Source organism: Rhinoderma darwinii, chromosome 5 (assembly GCF_050947455.1).
Source record: "Rhinoderma darwinii isolate aRhiDar2 chromosome 5, aRhiDar2.hap1, whole genome shotgun sequence".
NCBI lineage: Eukaryota > Metazoa > Chordata > Amphibia > Anura > Rhinodermatidae > Rhinoderma > Rhinoderma darwinii.
Window position 1 is genome coordinate 49270908 of NC_134691.1, and position 27213 is coordinate 49298120.

At 44.8% G+C, this 27213-nt stretch overlaps 1 protein-coding gene across 1 annotated transcript in view; it reads left to right on the forward strand.

The window, feature by feature from the left end:
* The first annotated feature begins 573 nt into the window (after positions 1–573).
* The window catches only part of MTDH (metadherin), a 38615-nt gene continuing 11975 nt past the window's right edge, over positions 574–27213 (forward strand). Inside the window, exons 1-4 of the mRNA XM_075825937.1 lie at positions 574–1176; positions 15819–15920; positions 19090–19171; positions 25010–25162. Coding sequence (XP_075682052.1) covers positions 817–1176; positions 15819–15920; positions 19090–19171; positions 25010–25162 — 697 coding nt within the window. The 5' untranslated portion in view covers positions 574–816. The remainder of the gene's footprint in view (positions 1177–15818; positions 15921–19089; positions 19172–25009; positions 25163–27213) is intronic.

A 27213-nucleotide genomic window follows, 5' to 3' on the forward strand; every position in this document is an offset into this window, starting at 1 on the left:
TATATAATGCTTCTGAATTAGCACCTGCCTGTAACGGATATACCCATCACAGGTTGTTAAAGTGCTTAAAATTGGTAACATACATTTGGAGTTTATGTGGATATAAACAAGATTGTTCCCATTCACTGACCAGACAGCGGAGATCTTGAACATTATGAGGACTTGAAATGCAACATATATTAGGAAGTCGCAGACCCTTTATTTTCAGTAAATCGAAAAACCCCTTTTCAAAAGAACTGTTCCATGAATTTGGAAAGTTGGGAATAGAACCAGTGTAAACAACGGCGCATGCGCTACTAACAGCGGAAGTGTCCTAAATAGTGACATGCGCAGTTCGCCATGCTCTAAAATGACTGTCAGATGTGCATACGCCGCCATGTTGAGTACTGGCAATGAATTTGGTAAAGAAGGATCATAGTATTAACCCGAAAAACACAGGAACAGCTAGCTACTATTGGAACAACACATAAATAAAGTTTTTTTTCTTTAATTTGCCTTTGATCCTTTGGTGACGGCAAACATCACGTGACTATCCACACAACCGCTAGTCCACGTCAGCATCTCCCGCTGTACCACGTGATGCGGTTAACTCCCAGTTTACACCAACATGGCGACCGTTCGGCCGGAGTGATGACGTTGCTTCTGCGCTAGGCCTGGGCGGAGCCGGGACGCCGCTTAGTGCTCTCTGGCCACCGCTGTCTTTCTCGTTCCCTGTTGCTGACGTGCGCAGTCACCCAGTGGTACGGGCCAGAAGAAGGGGGCACCACGGGCCGCCTGGTGGCACATTTCTTCCCTTAGGTTGCTCCTCCACACACCATGAGCTCAGGCTGGCAGGAGGCAGCGGCCCAGCAGGCCGAGGAAGTGTCTGCCCGGTTGAGACAGCTGCTTATCACAGGGCTCGGTCTTCTTCGCTCGGAGCTGGGCCTAGAGTTAGGCCTGGAACCTCAGCGGTACCCGGCCTGGGTGTTCCTGGCTGTGCCCATCTCTCTGGGACTCTTCCTCCTCTTCCTGCTGCTGCATTGTGCTACCAGTCGGAGCTCCCCTAGTAACAAGCGGGTGACACATCGTGAAAAGGAACAGCCCGTGTCCCAGGTCAGAGCCCCTGTGCCCAACAAGACAGTGAAGGTGGAGGAGCCCAAGAAGAAGAACAAGAAGAAGCCGGCTGAGAAAGCCAAGGTGAGACATGACACCCTGCCGTGATGTGGAGGCTCTGGGGCACCGGAGCTTTTATATATATTTATTACATGACGCTGCAGCGATGATGTGCGTGACGGCGCGGTAGAGGTGACGGCGCGGTAGAGGTGGCGGCGCGGTAGAGGTGACGGCGCGGTAGAGGGTGCGTGACGGCGGGGTAGAGGGTGCGTGACGGCGGGGTAGAGGGTGCGTGACGGCGGGGTAGAGGGTGCGTGACGGCGGGGTAGAGGGTGCGTGACGGCGGGGTAGAGGGTGCGTGACGGCGGGGTAGAGGTGACGGCGGGGTAGAGGTGACGGCGGGGTAGAGGTGACGGCGGGGTAGAGGTGGCGTGCGTGACGGCGGGATAGAGGTGGCGGCGGGGTAGAGGTGACGTGGGTGACGGCGGGGTAGAGGTGGCGTGCGTGACGGCGGGGTAGAGGTGACGGCGGGGTAGAGGTGGCGGCGGGGTAGAGGTGGCGGCGGGGTAGAGTTGACGGCGGGGTAGAGGTGGCGTGCGTGACGGTGGGGTAGAGGTGACGTGGGTGACTGCGGGGTAGAGGTGGCGGCGGGGTAGAGGTGGCGTGCTTGACTGCGGGGTAGAGGTGGCGGCGGGGTAGAGGTGGCGTGCGTGACGGCGGGGTAGAGTTGACGGGGTAGAGTTGGCGTGCGTGACGGCGGGGGTAGAGGTGGCGGCGGGGTAGAGTTGACGGCGGGGTAGAGGTGGCGTAGGTGACGGCGGGGTAGAGGTGGCGTGCGTGACGGCGGGATAGAGGTGGCGGCGGGGTAGAGGTGACGTGGGTGACTGCGGGGTAGAGGTGGCGGCGGGGTAGAGGTGGCGTGCGTGACGGCGGGGTAGAGTTGACGGCGGGGTAGAGTTGGCGGCGGGGTAGAGTTGGCGGCGGGGTAGAGTTGGCGGCGGGGTAGAGTTGGCGGCGGGGTAGAGGTGGCGTGCGTGGCGGCGGGGTAGAGGTGACGGCGGGGTAGAGGTGACGTGCGTGACGGCGGGGTAGAGGTGGCGGCGGGGTAGAGGTGACGTGGGTGGCGGCGGGGTAGAGTTGGCGTGCGTGACGGCGGGGTAGAGTTGACGGCGGGGTAGAGTTGACGGCGGGGTAGAGTTGACGGCGGGGTAGAGTTGACGGCGGGGTAGAGTTGACGGCGGGGTAGAGTTGACGGCGGGGTAGAGTTGACGGCGGGGTAGAGTTGACGTGCGTGACGGCGGGGGTAGAGGTGGCGGCGGGGTAGAGTTGACGGCGGGGTAGAGGTGGCGTGCGTGACGGCGGGGTAGAGGTGGCGGCGGGGTAGAGGTGACGTGGGTGACTGCGGGGTAGAGGTGGCGGCGGGGTAGAGGTGGCGTGCGTGACGGCGGGGTAGAGTTGACGGCGGGGTAGAGTTGACGGCGGGGTAGAGTTGACGGCGGGGTAGAGGTGACGGCGGGGTAGAGGTGGCGGCGGGGTAGAGGTGGCGGCGGGGTAGAGGTGGCGGCGGGGTAGAGGTGGCGTGCGTGGCGGCGGGGTAGAGGTGACGGCGGGGTAGAGGTGACGGCGGGGTAGAGGTGGCGGCGGGGTAGAGGTGACGTGGGTGGCGGCGGGGTAGAGGTGGCGTGCGTGACGGCGGGGTAGAGTTGACGGCGGGGTAGAGTTGACGGCGGGGTAGAGTTGACGTGCGTGACGGCGGGGTAGAGTTGACGGCGGGGTAGAGGTGGCGTGCGTGACGGTCTCCCGGGACAGAGGTTGGTAGCACAGGTGAGTTCACGTCATTATATTCGATGGGAGATACGGAAGCAGCGGTGCACATTTCCTATAGTTTCTGTAGCGCCCGTTTACTTTAGAGTGGCTGATGCCCCTGTTCTAGGGATTAGGGGGGACCCTCTTTAGGCTATAACTGCACAGCCAAAGATCGCAAGTAATGAAAGTGAGTGTTTTCGCTTTGCAACGCCCAGGTTACTGCAACACGACACTCGCAAGATACCTTGTCGCTTGCGGGTCGCAAAGCAACCACATTCACTCTCATTGCCTGCGATGCAACCAAAGTCACTGTGTAGTCCTAGTCTTAAAGGGGTTGTTTCATCGGTTATGGATGTCCTAGAGGTGGGGGGGGGTTCCTCTGTACCCCCCACTACTAGCCATTGCAAGGAGTCGCTATCAAAGAACAGCTCTCGCTCTGATGAAATATCTATTACGTGGCCAATCACTCCAATGAATGTAATCCCACATTACCACAGAGTAACTGTATGGCTCGCGGCGATCAGCCGATCGCTGGGCCAGCTTCAATATAAAAAGGCTGTTATAAAGCTGGGACAAGCACAACTGTGTGAAGTGTTGGGTATAATCATTACTTACTGCATCTTTATAACATAAGCAGAAGGTATTTAGCATATAATAGTTTGGGGACTGATATCTTACCCATAGTCCCCAAAAGCTATTAGCAGTGGATATGCCCCGTGCATAAGGGCAGAATTGTAAAATGTCCAGCCCAACCCGCTGCACTGTTTTATAAGAAATGATGTAACTTCCTGATAAGCCATATTGTTCTGGATAGTCATGCCAGGTTTCTGCCAAGAAGTACACATGGCCTTTCCTTAAGGCTTCGTTCACACTGGCGTTGCGATCAGTTTATCTCTCTTCCATCAGTGGAATTGAGGATCGATATATTAAACGGAAAGCAACGGTTCCGATAGAATTACCATTAATTTCAATGGTAATTCTTTTGTATCAGTTGCTTTCCGTTTGTCTACGTTCGCTGGGTTCCCGTTTTTTTTTTTAACTGAAACAAAAGTCCTGCAGACTGCACTTTTATTTCCGTAAAAAAAAAAACGGAAACCTAACGAACGGAGACAAACGGAAAGCAACTGATACAAAAGAATTACCATTGAAATCAATGGTAATTCTATCGGGAAAGTGAGGTAACCTGATAGGAACGGTAGTGTGAACTTAGCCTAAGCAACTCAAAAGGCGGTTACCTTGTATTAGAGGGAATTCCCCCTCCCTGCAGCTAGTCAGGACTCCCATGCTGTTTTATGTCAGTCTGTGCTTGCAGCATCATATGCGTACACTGGGTTATCTTTTGCACGGGGCAGCAGGGATTTGTTTTTCCTACCGCTGTCCGTTACACTTGCTGTGAAAGGGCATGAGAAATATAATCAGGAATCGATGCAAATGCATTTCCCTGTTATACAAGTGTAGGTTCACCTACATGGCTTTTACATAGTGCTGCACATGACACAGGCAGATGCTGTATGACGTGTGCCATGTTACACATGGGTGCCCTGCGCTTTAAAAGCATTGTCCGGGGTTAGAAAGTGGGGTCTGTTTTTGTTGTCCATGTGCTCTGTGTGGTATAGCAGCCCGGTTCTATTCACTTGGATAGTCATAAGCTGCTATACCAGATGCAGCGCATGGGCGAGAGAGGCACTGTTACTAGAAGAAGAAAAAATACTGGAGATCATACAGTTTGTCAGTTGTGCCCAGAATATGCCTTTTAATTTCCATTTTGGGCCTGCCTGGCACTGATTTGGAGATCCCTGCCGTTTTTTTTGCAGGCCGCTCCTGGATCCCCTCTTCTCTCCTTTGTGGCAGTTGTCATAGGCTGCAGGGAGATAATGTGCAGGGGCCAGAGTTATTTCTTGTGCAGGTTCCTGGGTGGCCTGTTACTCCAGTCACTCAGCAGAGCCCTGCAAGAAGATGGGGGGGGGGGGGGGTATTTCGGGTAAGTGTGGGGAAGGCTAGGGCACGTGAATTCTGGGTAAATGCTGATTTCTCAGATTTGATTTTTTTTTCTTGATGCTTCACTTTATAGAAATATTCCAGGCAAACCTGTAATAGATGTTTGACCAGGGTATCTGCTCCCTTACCTTCAATCTTTCACATTAAACCCCCCTCCCCTGCAGTTATATTAATAGCACACATATGGAGGGGAGGGAACGCATGTGCGTAAAGTGTTAAATGTCAGTGACATGTGGTGGACCACAATTCGCTGATGTCTGCTCCGTTTATGGTGCGGCTGACCCAGAGATAACCCCACCTCACCCCCATCTGAAAGTGCCACAAGTATCAGTGCTGTAGTGAGAAAGCCCCATTGACTGTTATATATATATATATATATTTATTCTCTTCCTTCTTTCACATGGGTTGTCACCCAGCTTTCTCAGACACCTGTACTGTATGGCCTATTTAAAAGAGAATGTAAACTACTCCTATAGGAAATGTAAGTGACAATCACTATAATGCAGCCTATATTTTCAGTTTTCCTAAAACTGATAGAACTGAGAAGAGACTGGTTAGACTTTTTCATAACTTGACAGATGAGGACGACTGCTGAAGTTTTATTTCCTGGTGGTTTCTTTTTTTTTTATTTTAGCAGGATATAGGCTGTGTAGTATAGAGTAGATTGATGCTTGCCCTCTGCTCAGTGTCAGCGCTCTCACCATCACTGCTGGATTTAGAAACGTGTTCCCAGTCTTGTGCAATGTGTAACCCCCATCTAGCCCTTGGTATTGACTGTTATCCGGTCACTTTCAGGTCTTCTATACATACTGTGAACAGAATATTACACTAGATTAGGTGTACAGTAGTATATACAGGAGTGAGGGATAGACACATATCCATGTACAAGCAGCTGTGTGCATGACCAATACGCAGCCCACGTCCTGTCTAATAACTCACATTTAGGGTATGTTCACACGCTGAGTCAAAAACGGCTGAAAATACGGTGCTGGTTTCAAGGGAGAACAGCTCCTGATTTTCAGACGTTTTTTAAAGGACGGGTGTCGCGAAAAAAATTTTTTTTAGATCAATTTGCTTTTAGTGTTTTATTAAAAAAGTATTTATTTGTGTTTTACTTTTTTTTTTTTTTTTTTTTTAAACTTTCTTCTCTATGGGGGCTGCCATTTTTTTTTTCATCTCTGTATGTGTCGATTAACGACACATACAGACATGGAATACGGCACATACAGCCCCATAGAGAATGCGAACGGGAGCCGTTCCATTCACTATGGTGTACGCAGTCTGTGTGGGAACGGTGCATGCGCCGCTCCCACACAGTCCAAATGGAAGGTCTTTGGCCGAGCGACATCCGGCGCCATTTTCTTGTGGACCGGAAGCCGTGCCCGGACAGTAAGATTACTACTTCCGGTCGTGGCTTCCGGACATGTGTTCTGAAGCAAGCACTAGGCGCGGAGGGAGCAGACGGAGCGTACGGACCGGAGGGAGCGGCGGCAGGAGCAGGTAAGTTATGTCAGTGTTTGTTCGTGTTTTACTGTGTGATTACCACTGTATCTAAGCCTACTACACTGTGTATTCGCTCAAAAAATGGCGGCACACAGTGTAGGAGGTTTGAACATTCAATCCCCTCCTTTCTCCTGGCACTAGCCAGGATAAGGGAGGGGGGATTGTGTGAGGACACTAGAGCGAGTGTGTGTTTACACCAAATTTGCAGCATAAAGCAATGTGGTTGCTTTACCACATGCCAATGCTGCAATTTTGGGAATTGCTCCCTCTAGTGACCAGCACAGGGAAATGTTATAAATTAGAATCTAATTTATAATATTTCCTGACTTGTGAAAAAATGATAACAATGTCTAATCATGTATATACTAACTGTTTAACAAAAAAAAAAAATTTTCTAGCGACACATTCCCTTTAAGCCACTCGCGATTTTCGCGGCGGTTTTTGGAGCTGTTTTCAGTAGTCTATGAAAAACGGCTCCAAGAAGTGACCTGCACTTCTTTTTCGTGGCCGCATAAAAAAACGGCCCGTCGGAACAGAACGCCGTATTTCCCATTGCAATCAATGGCCAGATGTCTGGAGGCGTTCTGCCTCCGATTTTTCATCTGTTTACGGCACGAAAAACAGCCGAAAATAGTCCTTAGGGTATGTTCACACGCTGAGTCAAAAACGGATGAAAATTACGGAGCTGTTTTCAGAGAAAACGGCCTCTGATTTTCAGGCGTTTTTGAAGCTGAAAATAAATCTGCTTTTGATTTGGAGCTTCTTTTGAGGTGGTTTTGTGAGGTGTTTTTCATAGTGTTCAATGTAAAATCAGCTCCAGAAAACGCCTCAAGAAGTGACATGCTACTTCTTTTTACGCTCCGTTTTTTAAAACCGGCGTAAAAAGACGTCCCGTACGAACTAAATGCTGTTTTTCCCATTGATTTCAATGGGCAGTTTCCGATTTATTTTTTTATTTTTTTCCCCCAAGGTGTAAACGCCCCGAAATACGCTGAAAAACACTGCGTGTGAACGTACCCTTATTGGTAGTAAATTGCTTGACGTCTTAGTCTATTCCCTTCTACTGCCATATGCAGCAGCTGTATATGTAATGGACCCCTGTAGTACAACAACATTTCAGAAAGTCTCCTTGTTGCCCACAGCAACCAAGAGAACCTGTCATTACCAACAATAAAACAAATCTGGCACCGTAGCTTATTGCTTGTTTTCCCCTAATACAGTTTATTTTTCTTTAGGTTCCCCCATAATAGGCGCTGTTATTTTCAACGTCTGATAGGCTAATGAATAAATTGAACTGGGCGGTCTCCACCACTCAGTCAATGGGGTGTAAACAGGAACAGGTCTGACACTGTCCAGTCAGCTTAAAGAGGCTCTGTCACCAGATTTTTCAACCCCTATCTCCTATTGCAGCAGATCGGCGCTGCAATGTAGATTACAGTAACGTTTTTTTGTTTTTTTTAAACGAGCATTTTTGGCCAGGTTATGAGCATTTTTATATTTATGCAAATGAGGCTTTCTAAGGTACAACTGGGCGTGTTTAAAGTAAAAGTACAACTGGGCGTGTATTATGTGCGTACATCTGGGCGTTTTTACTTCTTTTACTAGCTGGGCGTTGTGAATGGGAGTGTATGATGCTGACGAATCAGCATCATCCACTTCTCTTCGTTAACACCCAGCTTCTGGCAGTGCAGACACACAGCGTGTTCTCGAGAGATCACGCTGTGACGTCACTCACTTCCTGCCCCAGGTCCTGCATCGTGTCGGACGAGCGAGGACACATCGGCACCAGAGGCTACAGTTGATTCTGCAGCAGCATCGGCGTTTGCAGGTATGTCGATGTAGCCTCTGGTGCCGATGTGTCCTCGCTCGTCCGACACGATGCAGGACCTGGGGCAGGAAGTGATGTCACAGCGTGATCTCTCGAGAACACGCTGTGTGTCTGCACTGCCAGAAGCTGGGTGTTAACGAAGAGAAGTGGATGATGCTGATTCGTCAGCATCATACACTCCCATTCACAACGCCCAGCTAGTAAAAGAAGTAAAAACGCCCAGATGTACGCACACAATAGACGCCCAGTTGTACTTTTACTTTAAACACGCCCAGTTGTACTTTAGAAAGCCTCATTTGCATAAATATAAAAATGGTCATAACTTGGCCAAAAATGCTCGTTTAAAAAAAACAAAAAAACTTTACTGTAATCTACATTGCAGCGCCGATCTGCTGCAATAGGAGATAGGGGTTGCAAAATCTGGTGACAGAGCCTCTTTAAGCAGTGTGATCTCGGGAGACTTACACCATCTCACGAGATCACGATTTGTTAAGACAACAGCCTGCACAGAGGGATGGAGCAGCCAAGTGACAGGCAGCCAGCCAGCCTGCAGCAGGGGAAGCAGAGGAGATCTAGACAATGCTCAGGTGAAGCTTCTGCTATGGTGGAATCCGGATCTGATCTTCTTGCTGTGGGCTGGCCGCCTGAAACTCGGCTCCTTGATCCCTTCTGTGCTGTATGAACAGATGAAATCTTATCTCTAGTTGTTATGTGCAATAAGGCCCTGTGTCTCGTGACTGATGGACAGATAAGCCGGATTACTCTTTTGCTTTCTCTGCACACTCCTGATTAGGGCTCATTCACACGCCCATTGTTTTCTTCATTGTCCTATCTGTTTTTTTTTGCAGATAGCATACTGAACCATTCGTTTCTTTGGGGCCATGCACATATCCGTTTTGTTTTTTTTGTTTTGTTTTTTGCAGATCCGTGTGTCTGTTACGCAGACTAATAGAACAGGTCGTATTCTTGTCCGTGTTTGCGGGCCGTCTCACCCATTCTAGTGTATTTGTCCGCAAAAAAAATGGGCAGCACACGGAAGCCACTAGGATCAGTGTTTTGCAGTCAGCAAAACTGCAACAGTCGTGTGCATGTTGCCTATGGTTTCCACAGAACAGATATGTCTTATTACGGCCGTGTTTTGCGGTCCAGGCTCATGGAAATTAATGCATGCGGCCATGTGCACGGCCCACAACTTGCGTATGACGCTCCGCGGCCGTCCGAGCTGCAAATGATACAAGAAAAAACACACGGCGCCACATAGCGTAAGTAAGCCCAAAAATAGCAGTCAAAATGTGACAGGTGTAGGCTTACCACAAGAAGTAAGATCAGTCACGTAGGATGGTAAGTGCTGCAGCCGAAATCCCAGACGGTCACACCAATGGGTCTCCGTGTAGAAATGATTGCAGAGGAAAAAATGGGATATGAACGGCGCTGCAACTCAAGAATGATGCTTGGAATGGTTATAATGATAAGATCTTTTATTCAATAGGCTACGCGTTTCAATGCCGCACCGGCATCTTCCTCAGGCCATATAAATTTCAGTTGAAACAACACACCTTAAATACAACATGCTGCCAAAAAAAAACGCCAATGTGATCAAGGTCAGAGTGCATCAGTGACGTCATCGATAAAAAAGATTTAAAAAACACAAATAAAGAAAGACAAGTGTAAAACCAATAGTAACACAATAAGTGACATCATGGGTTAAAAAATATAAAGAACAATACAAATAAGAACATTATACCATGAAAATGCTATCAAGGAATTTCAGAGAAATAGAAGTCGGGACCTGCAAAAAAATACATACTATTTGCTATTCGCGTAAGTGTGGTATTTACAAACACAACGATTTTTATCAAAATAAACATCTAATACTTTAATAAATAGGATAGAAAAGAAGAAAAGGATCAGTTTAAACGAATAAACCTCTGAATACATGTATATTTTGTATTTCTCAGCGTGTATGAACTTGAGGAACTAGATATCAAAAAACTCAAAAGAAGGTTTGAGATGCCGTAAAGAAGACAACTATTTTAATATCTGAAATCGGAATAATCATATATATATATACACACACCCCTCTCTTAATGGAAGAAGAAATAATCCACATATATATATAAAAATATACATAAACCCTCAAACCATCCAAATGGATGCTCAATAATGTAAATGCGGCAATTGCAAAATATGATGAAAAATATTAAATATACAAAAGGATACACATATCATGATAAAAAATGCACTAAGTAAAAAATTAATTAAGAACCAATACTGTAATGTAAACATTACAAATTAATATAAGATGCCTCATTGGGGGACTAACTATAATTTACTGAAATATTTATTCCGTGGAAAATTCATACACAGATAAAAGTTACAATTGATGATAAAAACTGGAGAATTAGGAGATATGAGATGAGAAAATTTGCCAAACAAACATGTATCTAAAAAACACACATAAAAATATATATAAAAAATACATACATATATATATATATATATACATATATGTAAAAAAAAAAAGGGGGTGAAAAAACACAAAACCACAGTCATAGACCCCCAGAGAATAAAATTAGTCGAGGGATGTTTCAGAAATATCATTTAAACCATTTGGTTGCAGTGTTAGTAATTTAAAAATCCAGAAATTTTCTCTTTGTTTTAATTTCTGGAACCGATTGGGAATGTCACAAGATATTTGCTCTATCGGAGTAATAGTAATCTTATTAAATTGACAATTATGAACCGAGGCACAGTGTCTTGAAACACTATGTTTTAAAAATCCTTTTGAGACATTGTACCTATGTTTATTAATCCTACTCCGCAGGCATTGAATAGTTCTCCCAATGTATTGTAACCGACACGAACATTCCAAGAGATAAATGACATAATCACTGCCACAATTGAGGAATGACCTAATAGGAAAAATTTCCTTAGTAATATTAGAACTAAAAGTATGTTTTCTATGTGAAATATTGATACAACAAAGACACCGTTTTTGTCCACATTTGAAGGAACCATTTAAAATGGAGAGGGTTTTTGGAATAGATGACTTAATATTATGGACCCGGCTAGGGGCTAATATATTTTTTAAATTTGCTGAGCGTCTAAATGTAATGCCTGGTTTGTCTGGCAAAAAATCTTTGAGGAATGGGTCATTTTTCAAGATATGCCAATATCTCGACAAAATTGATCTTACGGAATTATGTCCACTGTTATAAGATGTGATGAAATTATTTGAGTGTTTCTTCAAACTATTCTTTTTATCAACTTTGTCAGTCTCATTTGTACCATTAATGATAGCCTCCACCCTTTTTACTGGAGCAACACAGGATTTTTGGGTTAATTCCGCCGCCCTAGAGCGGGCCCCCTTAATCAATTGTATTGGGAAATTTTTTTCCCTAAACCTACCTTCTAAAATCTTACATTCCTCCTGAAAATTGTGGTCAGAGGAGCAATTTTTCCTCACTCTCCTAAATTGCCCAAAAGGCACATTTCTAATCCACGGCGGGTAGTGTGCACTTTTAAAATCAATATAACTGTTTACATCGACGGTTTTAAAATGGGTTTTAGTGTTGAAATTATTAGCAGCTTTGTCATAGCAAATAGTAAGATCCAAGAAATCAATAGAGGTAGTTGAAAAAGTATAGGTAAAGGATATTCCATAGTCATTTTTGTTGAGTATTTCCATAAAACTGCCCACTTCATCTTCCCTTCCATTCCATACAATAAATAAATCATCGATAAAACGTTTATATAAAAGAATCTTATCCCTAAAAACATGATCGTTGAGAATATGTTTATCCTCAAAATCACCCATAAACAGATTGGCATATGCCGGGGCGAACCTAGAGCCCATCGCACATCCCTTTATTTGGTTGTAGTAATTTTTTCCAAAACTAAAAACATTGTGCTTTAAAATGTATTCAACACAATTGGTTAAAAACTGAATTTGTGTTATTGGGAACTTGGGGTTTGAAGCTAAAAATGATTCCACAACTTCAAGCCCTCGATCATGAGGAATGTTACTGTATAAAGCGGTGACATCGGCTGTCAAAAAGCACACATTGGACACAAGTGGATCGACTACTAACTCCTGTAAGTTTCGGATAAGCTGGGTAGAATCTCTCAAGTAAGACGGTAATTGTAATACAAACGGTTGTAAATGTAAGTCAATATAGTGAGATAAATTACTGGTGAGGGACCCAATGCCCGAAATAATAGGGCGTCCAGGAGGATTGGTCATACATTTGTGTATCTTGGGGAGATGATACATAAAGGGTAGACTGGGGCATGGTACATTAAGAAAATTTTTTTCCTTTTTGGTTAATAACCCGTCAGAAAAAGCCATGTCAATCAAGTTCTTATATTCACCAAGATAAGCAGAAAGTGGGTTATCCACTAATTTTAAATAAAACGAACCATCAGATAGAATCCTTGATGTTTCATTCAGATAATCACTTTTATTTTGAATCACAATACCCCCACCTTTATCCGCAGAGCGGATAACAATATTCTCATTACTGCGTAATGATTTGATAGCTTGTCTCTCCTTGGGTGTTAAATTATCCGGCATGAATTGGGGTTTGTCCAATGCCCGAAATTCATTGCCAACCAACGTGGAAAACGTTTCCAAAAAGGCCCCTTGATGGTGTGCAGGGTAAAAGTTGGATTTGGGATGTACTTCCACACTTAAAGCCATTTGAGTAGGCCCCCTCTCACAAAAATCACTTGCCACAAGAGATGTGGGGGAGTGTTTAAACATAGAAAAATGTCTGGATAAGGTTAATTTCCGAACAAATCTATTTAGATCCATAAAAAGTTCAAACGTGTCTGGGGGGGCTACAGGACAAAAGGAGAGCCCCTTACTTAATAAGCTTATTTCGAACTCATTTAATTCATACGAAGACAAATTAAAAAGTTTTACTGGATGCACCTTGGTTTCTTCAACTGTACGTGAGGTAGTAGCGAATTTACGGTTCCTACCGCCCCTCTTTCCTCTATATCTTTGTCGTGTTCTAATTTTCTTTTTGTTGAAATTTTTTGTATTGTTGGAAAAAAACTTGTTATGGTTTGAATTTTGGGACTTATAATATACGGTATTAAACACTCTTTGCTTTTTAATACTGGAGTGATCGGGGGCATGGTCAATTGAGATGGAAGGCCTAAAAAAGAATTGGTAGAGATGGTGTTATCCAGAGATGTAGAGGGGTGATCAGAAGGGAATTCAATCTGTGTTGGAATACGTGTATTCTGCTGTATATCACATACGGAGTCGTCAGAGTTCATTGATGACTCTATATCATGTACTGAAAAAACAAGCTGTTCGTTGGAATTAGGGGTACTATGTACGGATAATTGCATCAGTGATGATATACTCCCTTGATTTTGGGAATTGATGGAATCATTAAAATGAGAGGACTGTGAACATTCAGAAGGAAAGCCACCCGATTGTAGATTTAGACGCATTAATTCAAAATCAAGATCCGTAGATTTGAAAGCGTTAACGGGTATAATCGACAATTGGTGGCTGGAGGAAGTTGTTCTTACATGGGCATTATTCGAAACCGAACAGTTAACTGGAATAATAGTATTCATTGTAGGATTGTCTTTATTGATATTGGTACCTTTGATAGGGACAACTGTATTCGGTTTATATTGGGGATTTAATGACCCTGTGCGCAAAGTTTCATGGCCCCTATATTTGGACTTATTACTAGGAGACCTCACGGTAGTAGGAGACGAATCCTGGTAATTATCCAAAGAAAGTATGTTCTTTTTAGGAATTGCTTTAAAAGTCCTTTTTGTTACAGTATTAGGTCTAGGGGTGTGTGGATTGGACCCCACTCTCCAGTCACCTAATTGATTCAAAGAGTAATCACTACGGTCTCTTTTTAATTTATTGGCCTTTTTTAGAACGAGCTCATTTTCATATTGAACTAATCTTTTATTAGTAGAGATCTCTAACTTGCAAAAATCCTGATGTTCAGAAAACTCCAGGAGTTTTTTAGTTAAAGAACTGATCTCTAAAGTGAGTAACTCACTAATTGAATGCCTCTTGCTTCTAAGTTTCTCTAGGAAACCTTTGCTACACTGTCCAATATGATGATACCAATCAACATTGAACACGATATCAGTAGGATAGGGATTATTGAAAAGAATTCTAAGACCCCTAGGTGAAATATTCTCATCAATATAGAATGTCAAAAACCGATAGTCAATGCTCTGCAAAGCCTCCTTTTTCAATGTATCCTCCAGCAGCAGAAAGAGATCAGTCATGGATTTAGTTTGTTCAGGAGTAAATCCCGTACTCACTGTTAGTGGTGTTGCAGGGGGGACCTCAACCCCGATGGATTGCAAAATGAGGCGTTCACGCAGGTGTTCTCTGTTATCAGCAAAGTCCAACATCATGGAGATAATATCAGCAACAGAGGGAAAACTCTCAACGATTGAAGAACTGGGTCAGGATAATGCGGCAGCCGATGCAGGAAGATCTTTGATTCCAAAAACGCCCCCGTAGGGTGGAGTAGTGGATCAGATACCTCCAAAATTCGGGTTGCTAACTCCCAAAGGAGATAATGCAACCTGATCTAAGTGAATGATACAAGAAAAAACACACGGCGCCACATAGCGTAAGTAAGCCCAAAAATAGCAGTCAAAATGTGACAGGTGTAGGCTTACCACAAGAAGTAAGATCAGTCACGTAGGATGGTAAGTGCTGCAGCCGAAATCCCAGACGGTCACACCAATGGGTCTCCGTGTAGAAATGATTGCAGAGGAAAAAATGGGATATGAACGGCGCTGCAACTCAAGAATGATGCAAATCACAGCCGTGCAACACCACTACGGTCATGTACATGAGGCCTTAGGCTGGAATCACACATGCTGATTTTTCAGTCAAACCCAGGAGTGGATCCAAAAGAGGAGACCTATCAGTCTTTCCTTCATAGTATTTTCACACGCCGCAGATATATTGCAGGAATTTCATTTGAATGGAGTTGTTTTGGCAGCAAGCCTCGTTTAGATGAAATTTCTGCGACAGATTTGCCATGTATGAATATAGCCTCATACGGTTTCCTTTTTTATTAATACTGCATATGTGATTCCAGTCGCTATGTTCACAGAGTTTTTTGCAGGCGGAAATTCTGCCTCAAAATTCAGTTTGGAAGTTTGAGGCAGATTTTCCTCTCCCTGCACCCAGATTTTCGCAGCGTTTTTCGCCCGCGGGCATGAAACGCCGCGAAATACGCTTTCTCTGCTTCCCATTTACCGCTCGTGGGAAAAAGACGCCTCCGCCTCCCATTGAAATGAATGGGAGGCATTTTCAGGCCGTTTTTGACGAGTTTTGTGGCGCGGTTTCCGCGTAAAAAAACTCTGTGAACATAGCACGGTGTTGTCCACTTACGTTACCTCAGTTGCCCATTTTTAAGTGCCGATGTTACTTTGCAGTATTTCTGATGCCTGCTGCAGTGTTGAACACACGTGGTACACAGCAGGCAATTTCTCCATTATTATTATTATTATTATTTTTAATATCTATATATTTTTTTCTTTTAAATGAAGGATTATCTAATGTTGCCAGTTTCTTTTCCAGCCCAACGGTCGGCCTGTGGAGCTCTCTGAGGAGGTGGTGATCCCCGCTGTAAAAAAGGAAAGTCCAAATCAGTCACTTGATACAGAAAAGAAGAATGACAAGGTGACTTCTTCTGAAACCTCTTTGCCAGTAATTTTCATGACCTATTTCTCACTGCAATTATGACTAAATGGAAAAACTCTGCACAACACTTGGTAAATAAAATGACAATACAATATTTGGTGAACTCTTCTAGTAACAGGAAGGGAAGAGGTCAGGTCAGCCTTTTCTCCTCCTATCCAGTAGAATTCTCGCCATCTCCATATAGGATCCTCCTTGGGGACATGTGATGTAACGGTATGTTACATCCGCCTAGGGAGTGTATGAAGCGGGTTTATGGGCTGAACCCGCTCTATAATCAGGTGTCGGCTGTTTGTTAGAGCCGACACCTCTCCGAAAAGAGCTGAGATCAGAGATAACTAAGATGTTCGGAAGGGGGCAGCCCCTTCTGTCTGCCCAACGGTCCCCTGCCGCAGTGTGCTGATGGTAGCCTGGGGGCTTAATAAAAAGGCCCTTTGGTCTGCCATCTTTCGGCGCTTACTAGGCCCACAGGCAGGGCTTAATTAATAGGAGCTGGTATAATTAGGTATTGCAGTGTATTGTACCTTCTAGGACCTAAAATAAGTGAAAAACAGTTAATTAAAATATGTATTGTACCAAAAATAAGTTAAAATAAGTATCACCGCCTCTGTAAAAGACGTAAATATTAAAATATGTTATTTAATCCTCCGAAATTTGTTTTTTTTGGTCACCTCGCTTCCCTAAAAAAATGGAATAAAAAGTGATCAAAAAGTCGTATGTACCCCAAAACGGTACCAATAAAAATGACAGCTTGACAAGTAAAAAACAAGTCCGCACACCACTCCATAGATGGAAAAATACTAACGTTATGGGTCGCACATTCTGGCGACACACAAACAAAGAAAAACATTGAATTTTTATTTTTTTAAAAGTAGTACATAATGAAAAAAACAAAACCCATACAAAGTTGATATCGCCGTAATTGTATTGCCCTTCAGAAAAAAGTTAATGCCGTAACAACGAAACCCAAAAAACAATGACGGAATTTGTTGTTTTTGTTTTTTTCCAATACCACCCCACAAAATTTATTTTCAGTACATTATATTGTACTTTAAACGGTGACATTAAAAACTACAACTCGTCCCGGGAAAAAGGATGCTCTCATACGGCTTTGTGGATGAGAAAATAAAACAATCATGGCTTTTAGAAGGTGGAGAGGAAAGAATGAAAAAACTAAAAATGGCTGCAGTGCCAATGGGTTAAATGAAGTTTACCAAACTTACCACAAAGTGTATATTTCCAGGGTTTATTATGCTGGCAAGTCAAATATATTAAAGGGGTATGCCATAAATGTCAGATGCGGGTCCCACACCTATCTCTAGAACGGGGACCCTTAAACCGCCGTTCTACCTCTCTGTGCTCCGGTTGACGCGTGTGATTCCCGACCCATGAAGATGAAAACAGCATAGCTCGCTGAGCTATGCTGTTTCCGTAAGTCCCATAGAACTGAATGCTAGTTACGGAAACATCATAGCCTGCATACTACGCTGCTTCTAAAACTGACATTCACTACTATGGGACTTACGGAAACAGCGTAGCTCCGCGAGCTACGCTGTTTTCATCTTCATGGTTGGGAATCACACGCGTCAACCGGAGCACAGAGAGGTAGATGTATCCTGTGGATATGCCATAAATGTCCCTGATGGGAAAACCCCTTTAACCCTTTCATGATCAAGGGTCATTGATGCGCCTGTGTCCAGATCAAATTTTCCATTTCTGATATGCAGTTCTTTGGAACCGCTTTGAATATCACAACTATTTTTACTTTGTTTTTTTACAAGACCTATGAGGCTTTCATTTTCTAGATTAGGTTAATTCAGTGATTTTAATTTTTATTATGAGCAGACAAATCACAACAAAATAAAGAAAAAACACTACTTTGTAATTTGTTTATTTTTTAGCCCCACTGTACTTCTTTGTTGGAGCGGAATCCCTCTGGCTGAAGATTCTGCTCCTACAGGAAGCCTCCGATGTCTCTCCTTATATTGACAGTTATAAAGAGAGAGAGGCAGCACTCAAAGTCAAAAATGAGAAGTTTATTCACCCATCAGTGAAAAGTTGCAACGTTTCAGCTGCTCAATACAGCCTTTGTCAAAGGCTGTATTGAGCAGCTGAAATGATGCACCTATTCACTGATGGGTGAATAAACTTCTCATATTTCTGACTTTTGGAGTACTGCCTCTCTCTTTATACCATTGGGGATTTACAAGTCAGATCCCTGGAGGCTTGCACCCGGATGCCCTGGAGGTTGTTCTTCTTATACTTATGAATACTTATATGGACAGTGATGTCAGGGGTTAACTCTAAAAGAGGAATCCCCTGCCAGAGCGGGGATTCCGCTCCAGGAGTAGCCCCTGACCTCACTGTCCATATATGGATAGTGACACAAAGGACTTCTCCAGTAGCGGAATCCCTGACGCAGAGCGATCTGAAACGGGATTCTGCTCCTAGAGTCATTTCAGGTGGCGCTATTTACAGTGGGGGGTGCAGTGCTAGATAGCAACCCTCCGCTGTAGATTGCATCGCACCTCCTATCTGGACAGTGCGATCTGACACCGGGGATTCCACTCCTAGACTCCGTTCAGGTGGCGCTATTTACAGCAGGGGGGGTGTTAGTGCAACCCCTGCAGATATCTACAGCGGGGATGGAAAGGCGGCAGGGGTTCCCTCTAGGAGAGGAATTCTCGGCCAGAGCGCTGGCCAGGGATTTCGATGCTGGAGGGAGCTTAGGTGGCGCTATCTACAGAGGGTTTTGTGGGGGGGTGTATTCCGCGGCTCTCAAAGCCCCGGCACACGAGTGCAGTGCTGCTCACACTGAAGCAGCACTGCACTCATTAAACCTGTTCCTGGCTGCCGACGTCTATACACGTGCTAACTGCACGAGGCATTGGCAGTTACAACGTATATAGCCATGTGGGCAGTCGTGAAGGGGTTAACTACCCACCTATTCCTTTCAGTCAATACAAAGGCTGTTTAGTTGTGTTTTCATCTTCCCATGTACCAACTGAGACTGTAAACTTCAGTTAAATAGAAATAACGTTACCCCATCCTTCGTGATACTTTAGAGAACATTGTCCCCTCAGTTTAGCGTGTATCATGAGTTTTACATGTATATGTGAATTGATTTCGAGAGTTTATTTATTTTTTTTAGATCAAGAAGAACAAAAAGAAAGCAAAGTCGGATACAAAACAAACACCATCATCCAGCCATGATAAAAAGGAAGCTGAGGAAGGTAAGCTGAAAACAGTGGAATAAGCGTCTTTTTAAGGTTCCTTTCCTCCTGACCTTTAATTTAAGGCATCGCCTGGAAGTGGTAGGGGGGTTTTTGTGGCACAAAATCAGGTGACTGGAACTTCAGTCACTCATGAGGAACCAGCTTCACCTGCCTTTGCTTGCCAATTTTGCCTTGAGTTTTGGCTAGTTCTTTTCTGTAGTGTCACGATCTCAGGAGGGGGGTAAGGAGGGGAGATAGTGTAGCGCTTGTGCCACTGAGTTATATCCAGTGATTACATTCATCCAACTAGGACCAGCGCCCCTCAAGGTATGTTATTGTCATTGTTATGGGGATCCTGTGGCTGTCACTATCTTATGGTGGTACTGTGGCAGGCATTTCATGTTTTGTTTTGGTTTTTTTTGTTCATATTTAGGCTGATATTGTAGTAAAAGCGTGTTGAGATTAGCAATATACCTCAATTTACTGTCACCATGTAGTCCTGGCCTTATTGGTACCTTGGCTCTCAAGACTTTCCAGATTGCTAATTTTGGCAATCTCAGACCAAAAGGTTTGCTCCCCCTGCCCTAGGCGTGTTAGTGTGTGATTGGTGAGGGTCCGACTGTTGGGACAATCAGAAGTACGGGGATGCCTTGTCCCGTATTGCTGACGAAAGGTTGGCTGCATGTCCACAGTCGCTCTTTTGGGACCCCCACTAATCACACTTTGATGGTATAGTCTCGGCATATATAACAATAATAGGTCAAAAATCCCTTTATCTAAAATAAAAGCTGAGTATCTTTGCAAAGACTTTACTCTTCTGTTTTTGCACATATTTCTTGTTTTTGCATTCGTGTATATATAGCTGCTTTAAGAACTTATTTTCTCAGAACAGGAACCCATCAGTATTCTGAATTTGTTTAGACAAGAAAACTTCATGTAGCAGAACATCTGCTCAAGTTAAAGCATACCTAACTTTTCAGGTGACTTTTTTTTTTTTTAGACTAAGGCCCCATGCACACGAACAGACTTTTGCGGCCGCAATACACCCGCAAATTTGCGGCTGAATTGCGGCCCCATTCACTTCAATGGGCCCATGAGCACGACAGTTTCCACGGTCCGTGCATGGCCCAGGAGCCTTATTACGGCCGTGCTTTGCGGTCCAGGCTCATAGAAATTAATGCACGTGGCCATGTGCACGGCCCGCGATTTGTGGGTGGCTGCGGGCGACACTCCGCGGCCGTCCGAGCCACAAGTCACGGCCCTTGCACACCACTACGGTCGTATGCATGAGGCCTAAAATGGTATTTTTTTTATTTATAACTTTGAAAAAATGTTTACACTCCTGAAAATTGATCTAACGTTTTTTTAAATTCCCTTAGAGGACTTGAACCAGCGATCGTTAGATCGACCGCGGCATTTAATTCTCAGTTTTCATTAGATCGCTGGTACAACACACCGCAATACATGGATGAGTTCCGGAAACAGCGTAACTCGCTGAGCTACGCTGTTTCCGTAACTCTTATTGTAGTGAATGGCAGTTCCAGAAGCAGCGTAGCATTCTATGCGGTTTCTGTAACTACTATTCAGTTCTATGGGAGTTATGGAAACCGCGTAACTCAGCGAGTTAAGCAGTTTCCGTAACTCGACCTTGTAACCAGGAAGTGGCCGGGAGGCAGCGGAGTCGAGGTAAGAGAGAACGGTGTTTAGGGGCCCCATTCTAGAGCTAGGTGCAGTTCCCAGAGGTCATCTATCTGACATTTATGACATCCTGTGGATATGTCATAAATGTCCTTCATGGGAAGACACCTATAAGTGCCGCGATCGCTATTGACCGCGGCATTTAACTAGTTAAACGGCCAGGAAGACGCCATCGCTGTTCCTGGCCGTTAGAGCAGCGTGTCAGCTGTAAAACACATCTGACATCTGCAGTGTATGGAGCGGGATCAGCGCGTGAGCCCACTCCGCTCCACACATCATTTGCTCCATGATGTGCCGGTACAACATGGTTCGGGAAGGGGTTAAGTAAGGAGCGGTCAGGGGGCCCGGCGCTGCCGGGACCCTTGACTGCCGACTATAAGATGCAGGGGCTTTTTAGCAAGATTTATTCTTCCGAAAAAGACGTTACATTTTTTTTTTAGTAGTTTCTATCTCTAAGGCCTCATTTACACGAGCGTAATATACGCGCGTGCTTTTCACGCGTGTCGTACGCACCTATATTAGTCTATGGGGCAGTGTAGACTATGCGTGAATTTTGCGCAGCGCGTGTGCGTTGCGTAAAACTCACGACATGTTCTATAATCGTGCGTTTTTCTCGCATCACGCACCCATTGAAGTCAATGGGTGTGTGAAAACCACGCATGCCGCACGGAAGCACTTCCGTGCGAACTGCGTGATTCGCGCAAGAGCTGTCAAAAGGATGAATGTAAACAGAAAAGCACCACGTGCTTTTCTGTTTACAAACATCCAAACGGAGTGTCAAATTAGAGATGAGCGCACCGAACTTCACCGGGTTCGGCCGAACTCGTTTGGACCGAGCCCGGCAAAAAATGTTCGGGTACGCGACGGCAGGAGACAGTCACTGTCCACGGTGCTGAAAGAGTTAAACTGGTTCAGCACCATGGACAGTGACTTCCGATCACAATATACATATACGTGTAAAAAAAACGAGGTTCTGACTTACCGATAACTCCCGGCTTCTTCCTCCAGTCCGACCTCCCGGGATGACAATTCAGTCCAAGTGACAGCTGCAGCCAATCACAGGCCAAGCACAGCCTGCAGCCAATCACAGGCTGCAGCGGTCTCATGGACTGCCGCGTCATCCTGGGAGGTGGGGCCGGATGACAAGAGGGACGCGTCACCAAGGCAACGGCCGGGAGACCGGACTGGAGGAAGCAGGAAGTTCATGGTAAGTATGAACGTCTTTTTTTGATTCACAGGTTGGTGTATATTGTGATCGGAACTCACTGTCGAGGGTGCTGAAAGAGTTACTGCCGATCAGTTAGCTCTTTCAGCACCTTGGACAGTGACGGGCGTCGACTAGCCTCATCTCTATGATGGCGGCTGCGCGAAAATCACGCAGCCGCGCATCATACACGGATGACACACGGAGCTGTCAAATGCCTTTTGCGCGCGCAAAACGCAGCGTTTTTTGCGCACGCAAAACGCACACGCTCGTGTAAATCAGGCCTAATTCTCATTTTTCTCTGAGTTAGTGGTCAGAGCCTAACTTCTATCATGTCTTCTATACACCTCACACATAGATAAGAGAGCAGGATTCTCCTAATTTATCTCTATTGCACATATATAGAAGCTGCAGCAGCATGGAAGAGATTATTCGGTAATAAGCAATTTAACCTTGAATCCAGCACTGGGATGTCATAAAAGTCTAACCAGGAGCTGCAGCAGCTTCTGTCTCTCTCTCCAGGCTCCTGCTCCCCTCTCCACAGACTTGTTTGGGCAGCAAATACTTGTATGGGCATCGTGTCTGTGTCTTTCTCTCCATGCTCCTTGCCCCTCGCCTTTCTCCATAGACTTCATTTGGCATCGTGTCTGTCTTTCTCTCTGTCTGCTCCCTCTTTCCCTCTTCATAGACTTCTATGAGCAGGCTGTGAAGAGACCTCCATCCCCCCCTCCCCCACGCTTCCTGCAGTCCGTCAATTCTGCTCTGTAAGTAAGGGCAGATTTTGCTTGACAATGGGCTGGACAGCAGATTACCGGAAGGGAGACACCTAGTGGCAGTAACTTCACACAGAATTTGCATGGATAAAACATTAGATCAGCATAAGTTGTTTGAAAAGTTAGTGTCCATTTAAGGAAAGTATTTACAAAGTTTTTCAACGCCTTCTGTGAATTTGAGTTGGATGGAAATTTCAGTCCTTTTGTTAGAGGCTCTGTCACCAGATTTTCAAACCCCTATCTCGTATTGCAGCAGATCGGCGCTGCAATGTAGAGAAGAGTAACGTTTTGTTTTTTTTCAAAAACGAGCATTTCTGGCCAAGTTATGAGCATTTTTATATTTATGCAAATGAGCCTTTCTTAAGTACAACTGGGCGTGTTTAACTGGTTGCCGACACAGGACGAGTATGCTCGTCCTGAGCGGCGAGCACTTCGCGCATTAGGACGAGCATACTCGTCCTGTGTGACAGCCGTCCCTGCGCGCGTCTCTGCGCGCGATCGAGAGCGGGGCAACGGCTGTAATACACAGCCACGGCCCCGCTCTGACAGCGGAGAGGAGAGAAACATCTTCTCTCCGCTGTTAACCCTTTGAACGCCACGATGACAGCTGATCGCGGCGTTCAAGGAGAGGGGACTGCACATTGATCGCGTCACAGAAAATAACTGTGACGCGATCAAAGCCAACAACTCGTATGGCCAGACAGCCCAGGGTCCAGTGAAGGACCCCAGGGCTGTCTGAACATATTTCCTGTTGTTAGGGCATACTGAGGTATGCCCTAACAACTGCCTGTGTACGATCAGTAATAGGCTAATGTACTGGCATATAGATCTATGCCAGTACATTATAGTTACAAAATAAAAATCAAAATGATAAATCCCTTTATGGGATTAAAAAAAAAAGTTAAATGAATGTAAAAAAAAAATAATGGTAAATAAATAAAAAGTAAATAAAATACACAGAAATACAAATTTTTTATAATAAATCAACTTTTTAAAATATAAGTCCTAAAACATGAAATAATATAGACATATTTGGTATCGCCACGACCGTAACAACCTGGACAGCAAATGTATAACATTATTTATGATGATCGTGTATGGTGTAAAAAAAAAAAATATTAAAACTGCTGCACAACTGCTTTTTTTCTGCATTTTAATCTAATTAAAAATTTATAGAAATTAAACGATAATGTATTTGTACCAAAAAATGGTACGTACATAAAGTACAACTCGTCCCGCAAAAAACAAAGTCTCGTACAACTACATCGTACAAAAAATAAAAGCGTTATGAGCGTCGGGATGCAAAGAGGGAAATGTAAAAAAAATTGCTCTGTCCTCAAGGCCAAAATTGGCCGTGTCCTTAAGGGGTTAAAGTCCAACTGGGCGTGTATTGTGTGTGTACATCTGGGCGTGTTTACTTCTTTTACTAGCTGGGCGTTGTGAATAGAAGTGTATGATGCTGACGAATCAGCATCATCCACTTCTCTTCGTTAACACCCAGCTTCTGGCAGTGCACAGACACACAGCGTGTCCTCGCGAGATCACGCTGTGACGTCACTCACTTCCTGCCCCAGGTCCTGCATCGTGTCGGACGAGCAAGGACACATCGGCACCAGGCGACAGAGGCTACATTGACTTACCTGCAAACGCCGATGCTGCTGCAGAATCAACTGTAGCCTCTGTCGCCTGGTGCCGATGTGTCCTCGCTCGTCCGACACGATGCAGGACCTGGGGCAGGAAGTGAGTGACGTCACAGCGTGATCTCGCGAGGACACGCTGTGTGTCTGTGTACTGCCAGAAGCTGGATGGTAACGAAGAGAAGTGGATGATACTGATTCGTCAGCATCATACACTCCCATTCACAACGCCCAGCTAGTAAAAGAAGTAAAAACGCCCAGATGTACATACACAATACACGCCCAGTTGTACTTAAGAAAGCCTCATTTGCATAAATATAAAAATGGTCATAACTAGGCCAAAAATGCTAGTTTTTGAAAAAAAAAAACACGTTACTGTAATCTACATTGCAGCGCCGATCTGCTGCAATAGTAGATAGGGGTTTCAAAATCTGGTGACAGAGCCTCTTTAAAGTGAATGTCTACCCTCTAGAAAAGCTGAGCTTTTTATTTTTGAGTGATGAATGGAAATAGACAATTTAGTGACGACGTGAATGTTTTATAGGAAACTGGGAAACCAAAATCAGCAACAAGGAAAAAAGGCAACAGCGCAAACGTGACAAAGGAGCCGACTCTGATGTAAGCGGACCTGATACCTCAGTGGTTGAAGCTTTCTCCGTTATATCAACCCAGTCTACAAACGTCCGAAAATCTAAAGGTAAAACACGCCTTATCTTATTTTACTATTTATTCCGAGGACCTTTATTCATTTCAGCGACCGGATTCTTGTAAATCAGTTATGCTTTAATTGTCTGCATACAGGTAGAATTATTTTTTATTTAACGTGTTTTTTTGTTTTGTTTTTTAAAGCCTCATGCACATGACCGTAGCCATGCGCACGGCTGTGATTTTCGGGTCGGCCAGCCACGGAGTGTCAGCCGTGAGCCGCCTGCAAATCGCGGGCTGCGTGCATTGCTGCGGCCATTATTTTCAATGAGCTCAGACCACAGAATACGGCCATAATAAGGCTTGCCCGTTCTTTCTGTGGCCATGCACGGACCGTGGAAATCACGGTCGTGTGCATCGCCCCATAGGAATGAATGGGGCCGCAATTCTCACGTGGATTTTCGGTTGGAATTGCGGCCGCAAAAGCACGTTTGTGTGCATGGGGCCTTAAATACCTTGTTAGGGAATTCTGAGTTACTAGAGGGGGGGTCCCCCTGCTTGTTGCTAGCCAGGGTAGAGAACTGCCAAAAAGGATCTCACTAGAGGTTGCAGCATGTCTATAATTTGGACAAACCGTGGCAGCATTGCACGGGAATTAAATACTTGCTGGCAAGTTCTCAGGCAGATTTTAGCTGACTGCTTGAGGTCTCAACATTGTAGTGATCAGTTTATCATTGGAGAGGGCCGCTAACAAAAAGGATCATTCTCGTGTCTGTTTCATTTTTTTCTGCACCCCTTTTCGGTATTTGTGTTAATAAGTTCATGAGAACCATAGGCCATTCAGACGCATCCAACCAATAGTTATGACATGCCTGTTGATGGTTTCCAGGATGAATCCGATTTGAGGATATGTTTCAGTGATTCCTGACTAAAGTGAATGTGAAGCAGCATGTGTCGCAGTTAGATTGTGCTTTAAGGTTATGTTGCGCTTCAGAATATTCAGTTACTTGTTTGTCATTCAGATGTCTTAAAGGGAATGTGTTGCCAGAAAAACATGTTTTTTTTTAAAAAATTAAACATTTAGTGTGTGGGTGATTAAACATTGTTCAAATTTTTTTTATTTTTTTGCACGAGTCCAGGTAATATTATAAATTTTTTCTAATTTATAATACTACCCATTTTTGGTCACTAGATGGAGCTAGTTCCCAAAATTGCAGCATTGCAACATTGGGTTAAAAGCCCTCGCTCTAGTGAGCTCTCAGCATCCCCCCCCTCCTTTATCCTGGCTAGTGCCGGGATAAACGAGGGGTTTGAACGATGTAACCTCCTACACTGTGTGTCGCCATTTTTTGAGCTAACCCACAGTGTAGTAGGTTTACATACAGTAGTAAACACACACAAACACTAACATACATTGAAATCTCTTACCTGCTCCTGCCGCCGCGGCTCCCTCCGGCCCGTCCGCTCCCTTTGCTGCCGCTGTTCCATGTGCACAAGTCCGGAAGCCGCGACCGGAAGTAGTAATATTACTGTCCGGCCGCGACTTCCGGTCCACAGGAAAATGGCGCCGGACGGCGCCAATTTCGAATAGGACTGTGTGGGAGCGGCGCATGCGCAGTTCCCACACAGACGCCGTACACGGCAGTCAATGGGACGGGAGCCGTTCGCAGTCCCTATGGGACTGTGGCTGCCGTATTCCATGTCTGTGTGTGTCGTTAATCGACACACACAGAAATGGAACAAAAAATGGCAGCCCCCATAGGGAAGAAAAAGTGTAAAAATAAGAAACAGTAAAACACAAACACACAAATGAAAATAAACGTTTATATTAAGGCACTAACATCTTTAACATATAAAAAAATTATTTGTGATGACACTGTTCCTTTAATGAAATCTCAATTCAATGCCAACAGGTCTAAGGTTTATCTATATCTAAGTCTGTTGACTTGTAGACTTGTCCAATGAGGACTATGACCAAATCACATTTACTGTTAAGCATGAACATGATGTATGACAGACCAGTTGCCAGTGATGCTATAGACTGAGGGAGCCTTTCAATAATATACTCTAAGGCCGGATTCTCACGAGCGTGTTCGGTCCGTG